Here is a 17,452-nt window from a genome sequence, read left to right as displayed (position 1 = left end):
TATTCCCTGCATGAGTTTTAATTGATTAACCAATTACATCTACATCTATTTGCATATGGAATCAGTTGTGAAGGAAACAGGCAGGGTTTATGATACCCCAACCTCACAGCAGGCACCAGCTGAGAGGCGGCATTTCCTCCTGTGGGTGAAAAGGAATGCTTCCTCCGCAGAGGGCAGCCTCCATCTCATTTCTTAATTTAAAAATGTGCTGTCTACATCGTCGAGCTACAGAGCAGACAGAGTACCCTCTTCCCTGGACACCTGTAGCAAATGGCAGTTCTTGGAGGCCATCTCAGCCACTGTACTGACGCGCTACAATCGTGCAAGAAAAGGCCACAGACAGTATGAAGGTAACGTACTGCCCTGGAAAAAATAGGCCACTGAAGTTTTTCATGGCATGGAAGTAAACATCCCCCAGTAAATAACACCCCACTAAGCCTCTTATTAAAAAGGGATGGTATTTTTCTCCAGGCCTCTTGGCAGTCCTAAGACACTACAAAATCAAGGAGATTGTGTAAGAACACCTCTGTCGCTTCCTGAAGAGCATTTGAGAGCACACTGACTCACAACTCCAGGCGAAGGGATTCCAAGAATACAAAACTATTTAAGAAGACCCAAGTCCATTAAATTTCAATCCGAGTTTTGAGAATTTTACTGGTAGTTTTTATTAACTAGAGAAAGCATAATATTGCGCCTCTCGTACAGCCAATACATTTGCAACTTCTACTTGAAATTCTCTATACAAAGTCAAAATGCAAATTTATAAGACCATTGATGGCGTAAGAGCTTAAAATAACCACGAGGTATAAAAAACAAATTTGCCATCTTGCCCTGAGTAGAAATACTGAACAGATAGGAAATCTGGATTCTCAGTGATACAACTGTAAGCATGATTTCCAGGACTTAAGATGGCACTCCATGTTCAGTAATGCGCACGCACATACACACACACACATTCATGCTATCTCGACTGCTCTTCGCTGTACTGAAAACCAGCTGGGAATAGTGACAAAAAGACACTTCTGTTATTAAACATTCGTTAGGTAATTTATGGGCAAGCCTCTTTTGAATTATTACATGTTGCATTTAAATTGAGTACCAGCTTTGAAGCCCATTCCTTTTAGTGTATTTTTTTTTAAAAAACGAGTATGCTTCCATAAATATTTTACATAGAAGAGTCTCCCACGAGACTTGCGCCTCTGCGCTACGCCATCCCTTTAGAATAATCAACATGATTTTGCTCATGGGAGGTGGACTCAATGAGAGGCAGGCTGAAACTGTGCAAGTGGTCATCTGTCTTCAGCCTTCCCCCGCATGCCTAAGGATCGTTGAACTCAACACCAGGCCTCAGCAAGAATTCTGGCGAAGTCCATCGATGGGGACACTGCAGGGACAGCCATACAAGTGACCCCCCCACCCCCCCACAGCCTCCCCTCAAGTACACTGTAAAGGAGTGAACTGGTTCAAATGACTGCAGGTTCAGACTCTTTCTGCTAAGTGCAAGGTGGCAAAGACATCTTTCTCTTTAAAACCTGGTTAAGAGATTAAGCAGAACGGAAGTGAAATATACCTTCCGGTTATAAACGAAATCGTATTTTACAATCCACCATCCTCCACTAACGCTGGTTCGCCGCAGCCAGGCCTCAGTCCAGAGGCTGTGGATCTGCGATAGGCATGGTATGAAGGACTTCATCGAGGAGCTGAAGGGCGCGGTGCAGGTGGATTTCGATCCAGCACGGCGTCTCTTTAATGCTCTGCCTCGGATAATCGGGACCCCACCCCTTGACGAAGCTCATCCGGAGTATGCACAAACGGCGAAGGTCATCCACACCGATCCCAGCAGCAGCCGACAAACCTAGAAGAGAAACAACGGGCGTTATCGCGTGGCTGGCTTTCAAGTGGTGGGAGGCTATCAAGAGCCTGCACGCCTAACCAGCTCCAAGTGCGCTCTGGGCTCCAGCCTCCACCACATACTTGTTATCAACCCAGACTCCTGTAAAGATTTTTATCAGACACTCTTGCCCGACAGTTTACAGTGTTTATCTGTGTAGTTCCCATTATTTCTTCACAGGTCATCTTTCTCACTGAGACTAAGGACAGATTACACAATGCAAGACAATGAAGTCAAACAGAATGAGACATCCAACAAACAATGCCATAGGACTAGGATCACAAAAGTTAAAAACAATGCCCCCCCCAAAGTGATATGGCATAAACACTTTTAAAAAACCAAATAAAAAAAGTAGAGAACTGTGCAGTAATAGCAAAATAATACAAACAGTGGAAGACTACAATCTAGTTTTCTTGGAAAGCTTCAAGAAGAACTCTCATAGACTATCTTCCAGAAATCAAGAGCCTTTCACCAGATTTTAGTAACAGGTCCTAGCAATACTTATCGACCCGGCTCCCATCTTGCAGAGACGTTTCTTGGAAGCAACTTCTAGCTAGAAAAATATAATTGAGCCAAAGCAGCAGGAGGTAATTCAGGGTATGCTTTAAGAACTGCTGCACCTTCTACATTCTGGAGTTCTCCAAATGCTTTCACGCGGAAGAAAGCAGCACGCATGGTTCATGCATATACATCCTGATTAAGATATTCCTAATCTTCAAGAAAGCCTGTCACTTTCCTTCGGAATTCCTCTGCTCTTTCGCCTGGGCAGGACCCTCAATTCAACGTGAATCTGTTTTAGGTCTAATCTGGTAGATGCCCATCATTGCCTCCCAGTCTGGCACAGCCATCAGCTGAGTCCGAGGCAAATTCCGGAGGTGCCGGGGTCTGGCCAAGTACAATCCCACCCCCCCATACACACACTTTCATTTGCCAACACACCAACGTCTTCACAAGTAGACACTTTCAGCCCTTAGGCCAAAAAGGTTGCCTACCTCTACCACGGACTAACATGGTCTTGTCTCGCTGAATTTCACTTTTTCCCAGGAACTATTTTTTTTTTTAAAGATACGCAGGAGAACAGCAGATGATCAATTTCATGGACCACTTACTAATGGCAGGAGCGATTCCCCCTACTGATCCTGGCCCAGGGATGTTTCCGGCAACTGCAGCCGCCTGAGCCGCTGCAGCCGCCTGTGCTGTGGCCGCCTGCTGCTGCATCTGGCGATGACACTGGCGTAAATCAAACACCTTTCGAAATTTAAAAAAAGAGAAGTGGTTATTGCAGGATTAAAGAAACCAAAACACTGACCAGACCAACCCCCCCATCAAGCCAAACTACAGTATGGGGAGAACAAAAAACCTGGAAGAGAGAGACCGTGTGGCTCAACAGATTACAGAAACCTTCCCTGTTATTTCATGGACTTAAACTGTCTACTTCTTCCCACCATTTTGTAGCTGCTTCTACGAGTGCAAACTGATCCACACCCGGAACCATTCAAAGTGAGAAGCAGCTCTAAGTAGGGACTAATTTGATTAAGTGGAGCAGGGAGAAGGACTGCTTAACCCTCTACTCCCCACCACCCACAAGTTTACCTTGTTTAAACCAATTCCCCTCCCCCCCCCCCTGAAATCGCTATTATCTCAATCAGGATAAAGAAAACAGGTATCTTTTCTTCTCCAGCAAAACTTGTACCACCTTTGGAAGAGACTTAGATCAGGAATACATCAGAGTATCTCCTTAAACTGAACTTTAAGGGGTGGGGGGATACTAACACATCTTCTACACCTCAAGATTCAGATGCCCCTGGTATCCAAAAGACAATGACTAGGATCCGAGCAACAGTCCCTGTCAAGCCTGCCATGTGGCAGCTGTTTGTATACTGCATGGTGAACGCAGCCTAATGAGCTTTTCTGCAGCTGCTCACCTAAATAATATGGTCCAAAAGCAGAGGCTACAGATGTCTGCCTCCCTACATTGTTTCACTTAAGTAGCTACCGCATGGCTCCTAGCCGGCATTCTGCCCTCCACACTGACCATTTTCTTGCATGCATGGGGACTCCGGTGCGCAATTTGGCACCCTTGAGAATTGCAGATTTTCATGTTTTCCAGAGTGGTGTTGGAAACGGGGGAAGGGCACCGCGCAGAGCCCTATCCCAGCTCCCTGGGACTCTCATGGCGTCGCCAGGATTCCTTTCTCAACCCATCAGGATTTCCATGAGTTTTTTAAGATCTTGTAAGAAAGAAGTTCATTACAGGATCACCCACGGTACGTTTATTTTCCATTATTTATTCTGAGCACAGAGTTTCCAAAGCTGGCTGCAGGGTATACACAGGTCTCAATTTAGGAACAGGAGGCCAGGGCCAGGCTGATAATGGCAGCTGCAGTGGAAAGGCACGTCGGCAGCCGAGAACCACAAAGGAGATGAAGCCGTGTGTGTGGGAGAATTCTTATGGACTGGATGAGTGCCAGTATACACAGGATGCTGCTGCTCTTGAAGTACGGAGCCCCACAAGTCCCAAGGCTGCTGGGGGAGAGGGAAGCCCAGCACAGAGGCATCCAACCCCTACTGGTAACCGTTCCACTAATTCAAGCACTAGGAATCTTGAGCTGGGCAAGTCCAGGTATACACACATACATAACACTCTCATAGGTCTTAACACACTCAAGGCTTTAAACCACTCAAAACATGCCCTTGACCCCACTGGCTGTACTTAGAAGGAATAATGTCACCTGTCCCTGGCTGATATGGATGCCATAACCTGAGTCTGGAGAATACCAAGTGATGGGGAAAAGTGGTGAGGGGGGTGCAGATACCTGTTGATATGTCTTTCCAAGCCAGGTTCAGGGAAAGAGGCAGGATGTAGGATTACATACTAGGAAGGATTTGCACACATTTTAGAATCATAAGGAACCTGAACTGAGTTATAAAACAGCTAATTTTTGTTAGCATCACCTGTCATCATCTGACAAAATTTCAACATGACCCAAAGTTTCAATTTTGATACTGAAAGTCAAAGTGGATACCATGATTTTCAGGGAAAAAACCAAGACCAGCTGCAGAATTTATTTGTGCCAATATCTAAAATATCTTTAAAAGCCTGACTGAGAACAGTTTTTAGAGTGGCAAAGAGTCCAGTTGCACTTTCAAGACTAACCAACTTTACTGTTACGTAAGCTTTTGAAAATCACAGTTCTCTTCGTCAGATGCATCTGACGAAGAGAGCTGTGGCTCTTGAAAGCTTATGCTACAGTAAAGTTGGTTAGTCTGAAAGGTGCTACTGGACTCCTTGTCATTTTGCTACTACAGACTCACATGGCTAACTCCTCAGTTTCTAGAGTATGAGTCTAGCCATCAGTGTAAAGTAGTTTGTCATCTGTTCATTCAACAAGCACGCTTTAACTCTCTGCTGTTCTTCACTGTGCGTTACTCTCTTCTGAGCTGCCACCCACCTTAATGTATGCACTTGGATAAATTTTGTGAACTGCATCTCCCGGGGCGCGTCCTGCTTCTCGATCCAAGTAGTAACTCTGCACAAAGACTGCGTGATCGCTGAGGCACCGAACCCAGACATCACCTTCACCTTTGCATTCCAACTGCACACCTTTACCTATATGCAACCTGTAAGAGACAGAGCACTCCAATGTGTACCCTAGGTGAACAAAAAATACTCTTCGTGAATTCCTGAAAAGATGTGCATTACAGGATTATGGATGAACTGCAGATGCTTTCTGAAGGTGTGTAACTATTCTCCTTAGAATGGAACACTTTTAACAGTACATACAAAATGTTTTCTCTCTGGCACAAACCACCGGACTCGCTTTGCCCTTCAGCTGGCAAGAAGTTAAAATCTGATCAAAGTACTATGCATTCAACCCTGCTATTATATTAGAAAGGACACAAGACTAGCCACCATCTGCAATACTGTTATCCAAATTGGCCATAACTGTATCCATTAGAAAAAATGAAATCGTATAATCAGGCTAAGAAGATGGAGGGTGGGGGGATGGAATAATGTCTCTCTCCTGAGCAGAAGACTTTATTTCATCTGCAGTTAGGGGGCTGTTCATATTCTGAGCAATGCTCAGAAGCCCCTCAAACAAGTATTTTCTGTGAGCTGAGCTCTATACAACCCCACACAGGACAGCTTGTATGTTCGGGTGATCTAAATCGGGCATTGTTGGCAGAAGTCTTGCAGACAGAAACTAAAGCTTAGGCAACTGAAAGGCTTAGTCAAGCACTTGCTACTGCCAGTAGCTACTTCATTTGGCTATTAAAAGTGTGAAAATGCTCCCTGGAAAAGCAAGTGCTCTGTAGTGACGGATCTAAGACATTCAAACATTCAAGTCTCATCAAGTGATGAACGCGCAGGTAGGAACCAGCGGCGAGTTTAAAAAGTGTAAAAAATGTTTCCTTTCCAATGCCAAAGTTTTGTATTGAATGTACTCCCACTTATTTTGATCCTTCTTTCCAAAGTCACAGCCCAGGTATCATGAGGACTAGCCTCATCGATGAAACAAACAATGGGATATAACCAATTCCAGCATTCAAACAACTTCAGAATTTCAATTCAACTAAAAGAGGAAAAAAATTACTTGGTGTTATTTTAGTCCTGTCTAATTTGTATTCCTTTTTGTTTTGCAGGGAAAGGAGTTAAGTTCCAAGACACAGTCCCTGGAGTCCTTTCTCTGCTTCCACTCCACAATCTCAAGTGTGCTGCGAGTAACTGTAAAAACAAACATTTGCTTTTATTCAGTGGTGCTTAGGCACTCCAGCTCACCAACGTTCAGCCTCGGCGCAGCCCTTTCATGGCAATAAAAGCTTTTATCCACACACACAGCACCACTTCATGAGATCAGCAGCTATCAAAATATAATTGCTTAGAAAGCTGCTTTGCCAATCGACTAGGACTTATTTACGGGATAAAACCCTGTGATAGCTCATCCACAGGAGCAGTTTCATTCCCCTGTACATTATCACAGGGCGGCTGCAGTCAATGTGAAGAAAGGGCTGTATGAAACCGGCCCTGTTGGCACGGTTCCTGACCGTAACTATCAGCATCTTTTAGCAGACTGCTCAGGTCCATTGTACCTCACAGAGGGCTTCTCTCATACGTCCTTCCAGTCCTTTAAGACCGGTTTGGGCCGGGGGGGGGGGAGAGAGATATTCAGGGTTTCTTCCACTCATAAGATAAAACCTAAAAACTCCTGAGTAGCAGCAACTCAGTTTAAGCGCTGCTCCTTTTTTAATTTGCCACATGGGATTTTTTAAAATGCAACTACTGTTAGACTTCAGTGGGGAGACATGCATGGCTTTTGGCATTTTTAATGGAAAGATTATGATGTTTTTAAATTCAGAATAAATACATCCACCAAAAGCCACATTCTTGGGTTACTAAGGAGTAAACACATCTAAAGGAGAGTACAGCTGCCAGGAGGAAGGGCTGATCCCAATCATTTCACATTTATGGGCACAAGACTTGCTATTTCTGACCCGGAGAGACCTCCACCATCATAACCCAGAATTCAATGTCGGCAGCCCCCTAAGCTTGACTAGGGCGCAAGAACTGCTTAGCTATGCTAGCCTCAATGCCAGTCATGGGCACGTGATTTCCCACAATCACTAGCCCCGAGTGTATGCGGGTGCCTTATACCAAGTCAAGTGACTGGGCCTCACCTAGCTTAATAATGTCTGCTCTGACTGGGTGTGGTTTTCAGGATCCTGTTGGCAGAAAAAAAAATATTCCCTGGCACACAAGATCCTTCAATGGGAGATGCCAGAAACTGAACATGGGACATTCCGCATGAAAGGCATGTGCTCTGTAAAACCCCTGCTAAAAGGAACAGATCCATGGAAATGAATAAACATGTTGAGATCATGTCCCCTATCTATATCTATTTTTTAAAAATCTACCACATTTTGCAGCGGTTAAAAGCATGTGCAACCGAAAAGCAAGAGAAGAATGAGGTGCTTCGTTTTCCAGGACCCAAGCATACCTTGCCCTCTCAATGGCTTCCGTCCTGTGAACGTTGGAGAGCTGACCGAGGCAAAAACGGTCCCCCCCTGAAGGGTCCACGTATCCATCAACAGTAACAATCGGGCAGCTCGAAGGGACTTTGAACGTTTCGCCAACTTGCACGTCCATCTCAAAGTAGGCAATCGAACACCAGTATTCCGGAGCTGAACAGGTAGGGGAAGGAGCGGAGTGGAAGAGAGAGACTTCACCAATAAAGAGAGGTGCAAGATCACCAGTGCTGAAAACTAGCGGCACGAAGAGAGCCCCGGGATAAGAGCTGTTCAAGCACCTGCCACGTCTGCCCATCGCGGGCCTTGGGAACAGGAAGTCTGTTCAACTTCACCTGGACGCTTTTCAAGGGTTTTATCCCCCTCCACCCCCATTTTCTTGGCATCGGGTTTTTAAAAAGTATACCCCTATCACAAAGGAGCAACAGAAGAGACTCTGGAGTGCGCGTAAGCAATAGCATGCATTAAGAACAGCCATTCAAATGGGAGGATCATTAAGAGGCACTTACCAGGGTGATTGGATATAGGAGGCTGGAATGCAAGTTCGTTATGAACTGGCCCTGGGAAAAAAAGATAAAAAGATCACGCTATTATCCCGCTGCCCTTGCGTTCATGAGGAGTGAGCAGTGCTGAGACATGCCCTGATCCGTCAGCAGAAGGCACTGATGGCCACTGATCCTTTCTTGCGTTCCCTTACTCTCTCTCTCCACCAGCCCTTCCCAACTCAAGGGACATTTATTCCTGGAGATGCAAGACCCACATGTACCACATGGATTGGGAAGATGCAGGGGAGAGGGGAAGCGACCAAAACTAGTATCTTCTTCCTTTCAGCAGAGCAGCTCTGATAGAAGAGGTAGAAAGAGCCATTTTACTCCTCCCCCCTTTTAAATACAGACCCCCCCCACTCCAAACCCACCTCCACATCAGTCTTGTGAACCCAGGAATAAACTTTCCCAGGATCAGGACAGAACTCCTCCACCCCACACCAGGTAGCTGCATCACAAGAAGAAATCGGTCACTGCCAGTGCCTTCAACTGAAGAATCATGGGATCTAACCCTAGGGATCTACAGGGATCCTACAGCTTCTCTTCTGTCAGCAGAAGGGTCTGTGTGCCAGAGGAAAGCGCTGCCATTAGCAGAGGGAGTCTTCCCCTTTCCATTTAAAAATTAAATGAACATGTACCACGGGGTACAGTACAGCACTTGCAGATACATTCAGCATAGAAAGATGAGGAACGCATCAACGTTTAAAGGCAGAAAGTGCTTTAGAACAATACCCTAACCATGGACTTTCCTCAAAGGTTACTGATGCTACAGGAGATCCGCAGCACATTCAAAAGAATGAGGGACAGGCAGAGCTTAGCATAAACCAGCCTGGATTCTCTCTTCCTACACTGATAACCCACTCTCCCCCCACAAAAGCAGCACCACAAAAGAGTGACTTGCCCAAGGCCGCCCAGGGAATTTCTTGCCGAGTATCTGAAGCTGTATCTCCCTCTTCTAAGTCAAAACTCTACCTACTACACCACACTGGCTCTTTCCGTAGCCATCATAACCCAGAACGGAAACATCCCTCCAGTCGGCAATGCAGAAGTGCTTACAGTAATGTCCAGGATGGGGCATAGGTGGATGATGCTGAAGATGTCCATTCTGATGATGAGGGATGGTGGGTGTGTAGGCTGCAGTGCGACTCCCAGTCCAAGTGGCTGTGGTATCTAAAAAAGACAGGAGGGAGGTCTGGCAAATTTGCTCCATGTGGAATGTTCCCCTGTATCGCTTGCACGTGCACGCGCACACGCACACACAAAAGCAAGCAAGCCACTGATACATATGAATAGGTAAGGTCGCTTACTGTGATGGTAAGTGGCTGGCTGAGCTGCAAAGCCATTCTGTTGTGTTCCTGGCTGGGGGCCCGAAGCGATCTGTAGAAGCCCATCACTGTGGCTACCTGGCAACATACTGGTGGGCTGACCTGGCAAAAGGGAAACATTTCACAATGATTTTAGAACCAGTTGCTAGAAGAGCTCCACCACTGGAGGTGGGGGGGAAGAGTAGGATTTTAGACCAGCGGCACCTTAAAGACCAAGGTTTTCAGGCGATGAGCTTTCGAGAGTCAAAGCTCCCTTTTTCAGATTCTTATCTCTAAGGGAGCTTTGACTCCCAAAAACGGATACCTTGAAAATCTCGTTGGGCTGCTTAGGATGGCACTGTAAGCTTTCTCATACATGTCTTAGTCATACATTCTTAGGCCCCGTATCTAAGGAAAGGAGCTCTGACTCACAAAACACTCTGCAAATCTGGTTGGTCTCTAAGGTGCCACGGGACTCAAATCCTGCTGTTCTACTGCAGACCAACATGGCTACCCACTTGAAACCACCTGGGAGCAGGATGGAGAGTCTGGAAAGGATTCTGTACGGCTAATTTATAATTTTGGAATACCTCCGGCTCAGTGGTAGAGCAGCTACTTTGCATGGACAAAAATCCAGGCTCAATCACTGACATTTCCAGGGAGCAGGGGTTGGGTGCGACTTTTATCTGGTGGCATTAAAAAGTTTCATCACTAACGTGGCTGCTTAATGCTAAGAAAGCTTATACCCAGGGGCCCCCCTTCGCATGCATAGAATCAATCATTATGGAGGGGAGGATTAACTGGTGCAAGGGAGTTCAATGTGATGACTGCCCAGCCTGTTCCTCTATAAGTTCAAGACAGGATTCAGTCCACCAGCTCCCACTTCAGGTAGCATCAAACTACAACGGACTGACAGGAGAGCTATCGCTTTCCTTTTTAAGCAGCATTACACAGGAAACTGCCTTACACTGAATCAGGTAACCGGTCCATCAGAGGCAATATCGTCTACTCAGACAGGCAACAGCTCTCCAGCGTCTCAGGTAAAGATGTTTCACATTATCTACTACTTGATCTCTAACTGGAGACACCAGGGGTTAAACCTGGGACCTTCTGCATGCATCACTGGAGATGGTCCACCACTGAGCCACGGCCCCTCTCTTATTTTGGAACCGCAGACCATGGCAGATCTTGCTTGGTTACTTTTCTTGTGTGTGGACCAAGGACAGTGTTTCACCTGGCAGCCTTTTTCTTAAGGTACGTCTGGAGGCGTACAGCCTTATTTTCTTGTCCTGGGGTTGTTTATTATGAGACTCTGGATACTGTAGATTTAAAACTTTCACCCAAGCGTATTAGATACTTTTCGGTCAACAGCCTTGGCCTACTTGCACACAGGAGAAACCATCTGAGGAGAAGCCCCAGGATCACTAAAATTAAGGCCTCCAGCTACCTGTTCCATCAGGGGAGGTGCGTGTGCATGCACCCCCCGCCCCCAACAAGGCTACTGACTGGCTCCTCAATCCTTGAGCAACTCCACCACTGACAACTCAACCTTGTCAAGTTTGATCATCAGTTTTTTGGCCTTCATCCATACTTAGATCCAGAGGAGTTAGCCGTGTTAGTCTGTAGTTGCAAAATAGTAAAGAGTTCAGTAGCACCTTTAAGACTAACCAACTTGATTGCAGCATAAGCTTTCGAGAACCACAGCTCTCTTGCATCTGACGAAGAAAACTGTGGCTCTCGAAAGCTTATGCTACAATAAAGTTGGTAAGTCTTAAAGGTGCTACTGGACTCTTTACTATTTTTCATCCATATTGTTATCTCCAGTTTGCAGACTTTATATATTCTGTCCTGTCACCTTTCCACAACTTCAGATTTGTTATATTTAGATTCCTTTAGCACATTCCCATCATTTAAACACCACCAGGGATGTTTTGTTCTCCAAGTCGGCAGTCAAATAAGAAAACCACTTGTTATAAGCATTATTACTCAAGGGCTGTTTAAGATGCTTTCTGAATCATTGTCACCAAGTTACAGAGATCAACAGAATACTAGCATCTGTTTAGGCCACTACTTGCACTCTAAATCCTTGTCCATCCTGGCCACCGAAATCTTGTAAAGACCATATAAATGAGCCCTTGATAGCTATCATAAATCAGTCATTAACTCAAGGCGCCTTCCCTCAGCCTCTCAAAGAGGCGGTCATCCATCCTTAGATGCTTGCAAAGAAATTGGAATGACAGTTGTGGTATTTCAAATGGTCAAAGTTCCCTTACTTGTGGAAGCGACAGGAATGTTGGGGAAGTTGGTAGCACTGGGCGTGCTAGACTCCGAAGGAGCCAACATGGCTGGGGTGCTGTAAGTTTCTGTGGATGCCCTGTTACTTGGGGGATGCTGGATAGTTTGAACCGAATGGCCTTCAGCAGCTGATAGCGATGGCTGCCCCTCAAACTCATGAACGTATTCATCTTTCACCAACATACTGGAGGGCGCTGCAACAGAATAAAAAGAGACAAGACAGTTACAGAAGGGAATCCACTCTTGTCTGCCCTACTGAAAGGAACAAGCAAGAAGAATTAGCCTCGTTACTCCACGAGGACAAAAACAGCAGCAACATTTTTAATTTGCAATGAGATCGGCACAGGTTAAGTGAATAGTCAAGTTTATTATTACACTCTGCGACCAGTACATATAAAACCATTTGCAAATCAGTTTAAAAACAGTTGAGACAATACAGGAGAAGAACGATGAATAAATATAAGAGTAGAAAAATAAGATCATCATAAATTAGTTGTTTAAAAGGTTTTTAAAATAGGTTAAGTGAATAATAAGAATTTCGCTAATCGGAAAAGCAGTTCTGCAGTGAAAAAAGCTGCCAAGGGAGATCTCGTGAAGGAGGCTGGACAAGCATCCATCGGAGATGCTTTCCATGCATGACAGACAATGTGATTCACAAATCCTTTCCAAATCCAATTTTGCAATCTCGCTGCCTTTCATATCCACACATATTCAGGCCCGTTATATTTCGGTGTCATCAACTGACAAGGGCCTCCATACCACTAAGGGAAGAAATATCTTAGCAGTGCCTGTTCTACACATTACGTAGACATATACATAGTACTGAAAAAAAACCCAGAGGGAGTAACTGGTTTAAAATCACAAATCTTCTAGGGTGGTGTTTCTCCCAAGGCCTGGCTTTGGAAAGCCAAGTGGTCTCTGTTGAATAAGAACAGTTGGGAAGGAAAGGCCCACATATTCACATTATCCAGCAGCTCATGAATACACAATTGCTATCATTCTGCAGTACAACGGAAGTTAACTGTAATGCTCGCAAAATCAGTATTAGCAGAGATAGGCTCAGTGTCTGCCCGCTAACACTCTCCCAGTGCTAGTTACGGATGAAGTTCACTGAGCACATGGGGTGCTTTTCCCTTTCACAGCAGGCAATGGATAAGATTTAATTGTGTCCATTAGGTTTAAATCACCAGCAATGTTTAAAACCTTGCTAAACCTCTGCTTTAGATTTTTACAAGCAGCTCGCACAGAAAGCACTGAAAATATGTGAAGTATCCCAGTTAACTGAATTAAGGGGCTTATTAGACAGATGTAATTAGAAATCTGTGATTTTAAATATATGCAGGACCTAAAATTGCTAAATTAACTTCAAGTGGTTAATAGTTTAAAGAGCTTTCATTAGCCATTTATCAGATGCAATTGTACTAAAGTGAATGGTATAAACAGGTAAAGTAGACAGCAGTCTCCAACTAAGGAAACTGCTGCATTAAACTGCCTAACCTTAATGCAGCTAAATTAAATTGTCGGATTTCTCCTTCCTCTCAAGATAGAACAAGTCTACTAATAACTACCTCAGCTTTCCCCCTCTCTGCTGTCAGGGTTTTTAATCTGATGAGAAAGACAGCATCCACATGTAAGATGCACACGTAAAGATCGTGGCACGTGTAAATTACCAGAATCAAAAATGTAATTTCCCCTAGAAGCATTCTATGTAAATCAGTGATACTCAAGGGCTTGGGAGCCACACCACCCATGGCTCTTCCAAGCTCTGTTCTCCCTGATGCCTGCCCCATATTCCTGGAAAGTGGACAATTGCCTCATCAGTGCTGGCCAAAATATAAAATGAATAGTTTTATTTTTAAAACACAACACAATTTGCCCATGATGATCGTATCAAGGCCGTGGAGAGGTAAGGGTTCGGTGAATGTGGCTGGGTGGGTCAACATAAGCAGTTAAATACAGCGGTATTTAACGGGGCAGACTGCTGCTGAATGGTAACCCACACAAAATTCTTTGCAAGCAGAAAACTTAGCACGGAGAGGGGTTCTAACCACCGCTTCTCCTACAGAGCTAGAATAAAACTTGAAGGGAACTTTTAACATTCGGAAGCACTTATTTTTTAACACCCATCCTAACAGAGGATGGAGAACTTGAAAAAGGACAAGCTGTTTTGCATTGCAGTTCTGACAGAGAGAGCTTTGACTCTTGAAAACTCACACCTTGGAAATCTACTTGGTCTCGAAGGTTGCTCTTCTACTGATCAACATGGCTACCCACTTGAAACTGTAATCCTGACTTGCAAGTCCTTCCCCTTACTCTAGAGACACAGGTCAGTAAAGGTGCAGCAACAGTGGGGAGAGCAATCCTGCAAGCTCCAGAGTACTACAGTAAGAGTTAAAATGCAGTCATATTACTGTTTGCGCGTATTCGGCGCGCCGTTTTGGGTCTACAGTAGCCATGCGGCTCTTTTGGTTGACGGGAACTGCAAGCGTGGCTCTCCGCAATCCAACCGAGTGAGTACCGCTAACGTAAATTAAGGAGGCCTGGTCTTTAAGAGACGTGATGGCACAAACAATGTTATGCATAACTTACCAGAACTCTGCAGTGTCAATCCTGAAAGATCTTTAAAGAGGAAAACAAAAAATATTTAGTCATCAGCTCAGTTTTAAACATGTGTACATATGTCATTTAGCATCCAAAAAAACCCTACAAATCAGAGGGTAGAGGATAAATAACACACCCAACACACACTTCTGTGAAGCACAATTAAATTCTACCCTTAAATCCCAATTCGTGGTGGAGAGTGCCCTCAAGTCACAGCTGACTTACAGCAACCCCTGTCGGGGTTCTCATGGCAAGAGACTAACAGAGGTAGTTTGCCATTGCCTGCCTCTGCAACCCTGGTCTTTGTTGGAGGTCTCCCATCCAATTACTGACCCATGCTTAGCTTCCGAGAGCTGATGAGATCAGGCTCACCTGGTCCGGGCTAAATCCCCATTAAGATGTATGATGTCAGGCTCTGTACTAAAATGGAGAAGCAGTTCCTGCCAGCTTCCCTCTGCCATCACTAGGTACTATTCCTTGGTGAGTATCCTCTACACTCAGCCAAGGGATCAACAAATTAATGCAGGATCCCCAAGGCTGGACAAGATAGCAACCTTTCCCATCCATCAAGCAAGAGCTATCTTTTAGTGTTCACCTTCAACCACTTCTGGGGGAATAACCTCAAGAAGTCATCCTGCAATACAGCCATAGGGCTGCTGGCCTAACCATTACTGCTGGGGAGAGCCTTCCAAGTCATGGTGAATCTCAGTAGAGGCGGCTTTGCTCTCAGGACAGGTGGAGGTGTTCCCTGGCAGGCATACCTGGGAAACACCACACCTAGCCTGGGAATGGACCTGGAGCCAGGCCAGAAGCTGGGACAGCTGGGAAAGAGAGGAGATGGGCTGAAGCCAAACAGAAGATAAAACTTCCTGCCACAGAGAAGCAAACTAGAGGAAGAGAAACTGTCAGGCTTGACAGCTGAGGCAGCAGCTCTCTCCCCGCCACCATACTCCGTACCCACAGAGCCTGTAACTGCAGAGGGCAGAATGGGCCTCAGGGAATGGCCGATCACTGTTCAGGCAAGAAGAAACTGCATCTGGCCAGACTGGTGGGAACAGGAACCCCAGCACCAGGTAATGGGGAGGAGAGCAACATCTCCCTCTTGGTCCCCCCACTTTCCTTCCTTTTGCCTTTACTGCTGATCTATGAGTCATACTAGTTTGCACTCCGCATTCGGTAGTTAGAATCTAATCTCTGCAGGGAGAGTGCAGTTGGCAGAGAATCAGCTTTGGGCACGGACAATGAAGGACACAAGCTTGATGCAACAGCTTCTCTTGATCTCTGCAGGTCAAAGATGCCTGGAAAATCACCTAGGATACCACCATCTTCGAGGCTAGTGAGGAGCTACCAGAATCCTCTCACTGTAATAATATAACAACAGTGTGCTTATTTATCACCCTTCTGGACAGATTAGTGCCACACTCAGAGCAGTGAACGAAGTTAGTGTTATTAGCCCCACAATGCAGCTGGGGAGCTGGGGCTGAGAGGAGTGGCTTACCCAAGGCCACCTGCAGAATTCATGGCAGTAGAGGGAGTTGAACTAGCAGAATGCTTATTCGCAGTCCAGCCACTTAACCACTAAGCTACAACAGCTCTCATCACTGTGATGACCTTCCAAAAGCCACCCAAAGCACATGGGGCTGGTCTTCCGGGCACTTTCCCCAAGAGGGTAGATCCTATGTCGGGGGAAGTAATCTGGATATCCTGCGCTACGCGTCTGTTATGCAGGCAGGAAAAGATCAGGGCTGTACTAAGGGCAGGGACACTTCACCAATCTTTTATACTGCATTTCTTTGGGGGCAATAAAGAAATAAAAAGACCTGAGACACGTGTAAAGGGCCTGCTCTGCTGCTGCAGGGCTGCAACTAAGTTTTAGACAGCACAGCTGGAGGCTGCAGAAAAAGGCAGAAAAGCAGCTGCTGTGGATGAAACCAACACACAGGCTAGATCCTCTCTCTCCCTTCCTCTCCCCCCAAATCAAGGGAACGGAACTGAGCCTTGATGAGAGACGGTCACCCATCCAGCCTCTAGGACCTTTGAAGAGAGTCTAACCAGTCAGCCATGTGAGAGAACGACCCACCATGAAAGGCATGGACCATGGAGAGAGTGAGAAAATATGCCTCATTAAGTTTTTTCAGCCCAACCTTAACGGCACAGTCCACATGGTAACACAAACATGCTTACCAATGCCAGGCGACACAACACGTTCATAATGATATGGATTTACACAGACACTGTCGCATTTCAAGTCAAAAGCGTACTGGCAATATTTGACATGCTTGAGTTCGTTTTTGTGGAGATCGGGCCACCGCCATAGCCGAGCGTAAATTACATGAGGGAAACCTTTACGACCAGCCACCTAGAAAGAAAACACAACTGGATGAGAAAAGCAGAGTCCTTTCTAAGACGTGTGACAAAACCTAGAGATTCAATGTGATGCATGAGCGCCACTTAGAGCATCTGGGCTCTTGCACACCGGGGGCTTACATGAGAATAACACTTTATCCTCCATTCCACATTGAGGCTACCTGGCCATCTTTATGCTTTTCTGACAAAAGACAATTGGCTTGGGCCCTTTCTGAGATGGAAGTACAGAGCCATTAAAATGGTAGGACCATCCTGTAATAATTCTCTGAGTAGTAGCAACAGTCCGTGACATCAGAGATGGAACTCTGATGGGGACTGGTTAGATTAATCAATCTCACCGAGGAGGCTTGCTTAGGTCAGACTCCATTGCCCGTAAATATCCGGGAGCTCTGGACTTTTCTCTGGTCCCAACTTTGGAACATCTA

The 17,452-nt window shown here is 45.6% G+C and overlaps 1 protein-coding gene across 2 annotated transcripts in view; it reads right to left on the bottom strand.

Moving 5' to 3' along the window:
* Window positions 1-645: 645 nt before the first annotated feature.
* Window positions 646-17,452, bottom strand: part of SMAD4 (SMAD family member 4) — a 32,442-nt gene continuing 15,635 nt past the window's right edge. The window contains exons 3-12 of one of the 2 annotated variants that reach the window (XM_054986596.1): window positions 16,845-17,019; window positions 14,649-14,678; window positions 12,038-12,253; window positions 9,768-9,887; window positions 9,517-9,630; window positions 8,425-8,475; window positions 7,888-8,071; window positions 5,344-5,512; window positions 3,001-3,139; window positions 646-1,855 (exon numbers count right to left, since the gene is read on the bottom strand). In XM_054986596.1, coding sequence (XP_054842571.1) covers window positions 1,644-1,855; window positions 3,001-3,139; window positions 5,344-5,512; window positions 7,888-8,071; window positions 8,425-8,475; window positions 9,517-9,630; window positions 9,768-9,887; window positions 12,038-12,253; window positions 14,649-14,678; window positions 16,845-17,019 — 1,410 coding nt within the window. In that variant the 3' untranslated portion in view covers window positions 646-1,643. Of the gene's footprint in view, window positions 1,856-3,000; window positions 3,140-5,343; window positions 6,618-7,887; window positions 8,072-8,424; window positions 8,476-9,516; window positions 9,631-9,767; window positions 9,888-12,037; window positions 12,254-14,648; window positions 14,679-16,844; window positions 17,020-17,452 lie in introns of those variants that run through there. The other variant, XM_054986597.1, reaches the window with a different exon arrangement.

The sequence above is a fragment of the Eublepharis macularius genome, chromosome 8 (genome assembly GCF_028583425.1).
Source record: "Eublepharis macularius isolate TG4126 chromosome 8, MPM_Emac_v1.0, whole genome shotgun sequence".
Taxonomy (NCBI): Eukaryota; Metazoa; Chordata; class Lepidosauria; order Squamata; family Eublepharidae; genus Eublepharis; species Eublepharis macularius.
The sequence above is the reverse complement of the archived record's forward strand: the minus strand, read 5'-3'. Positions and strand labels throughout refer to the sequence as shown.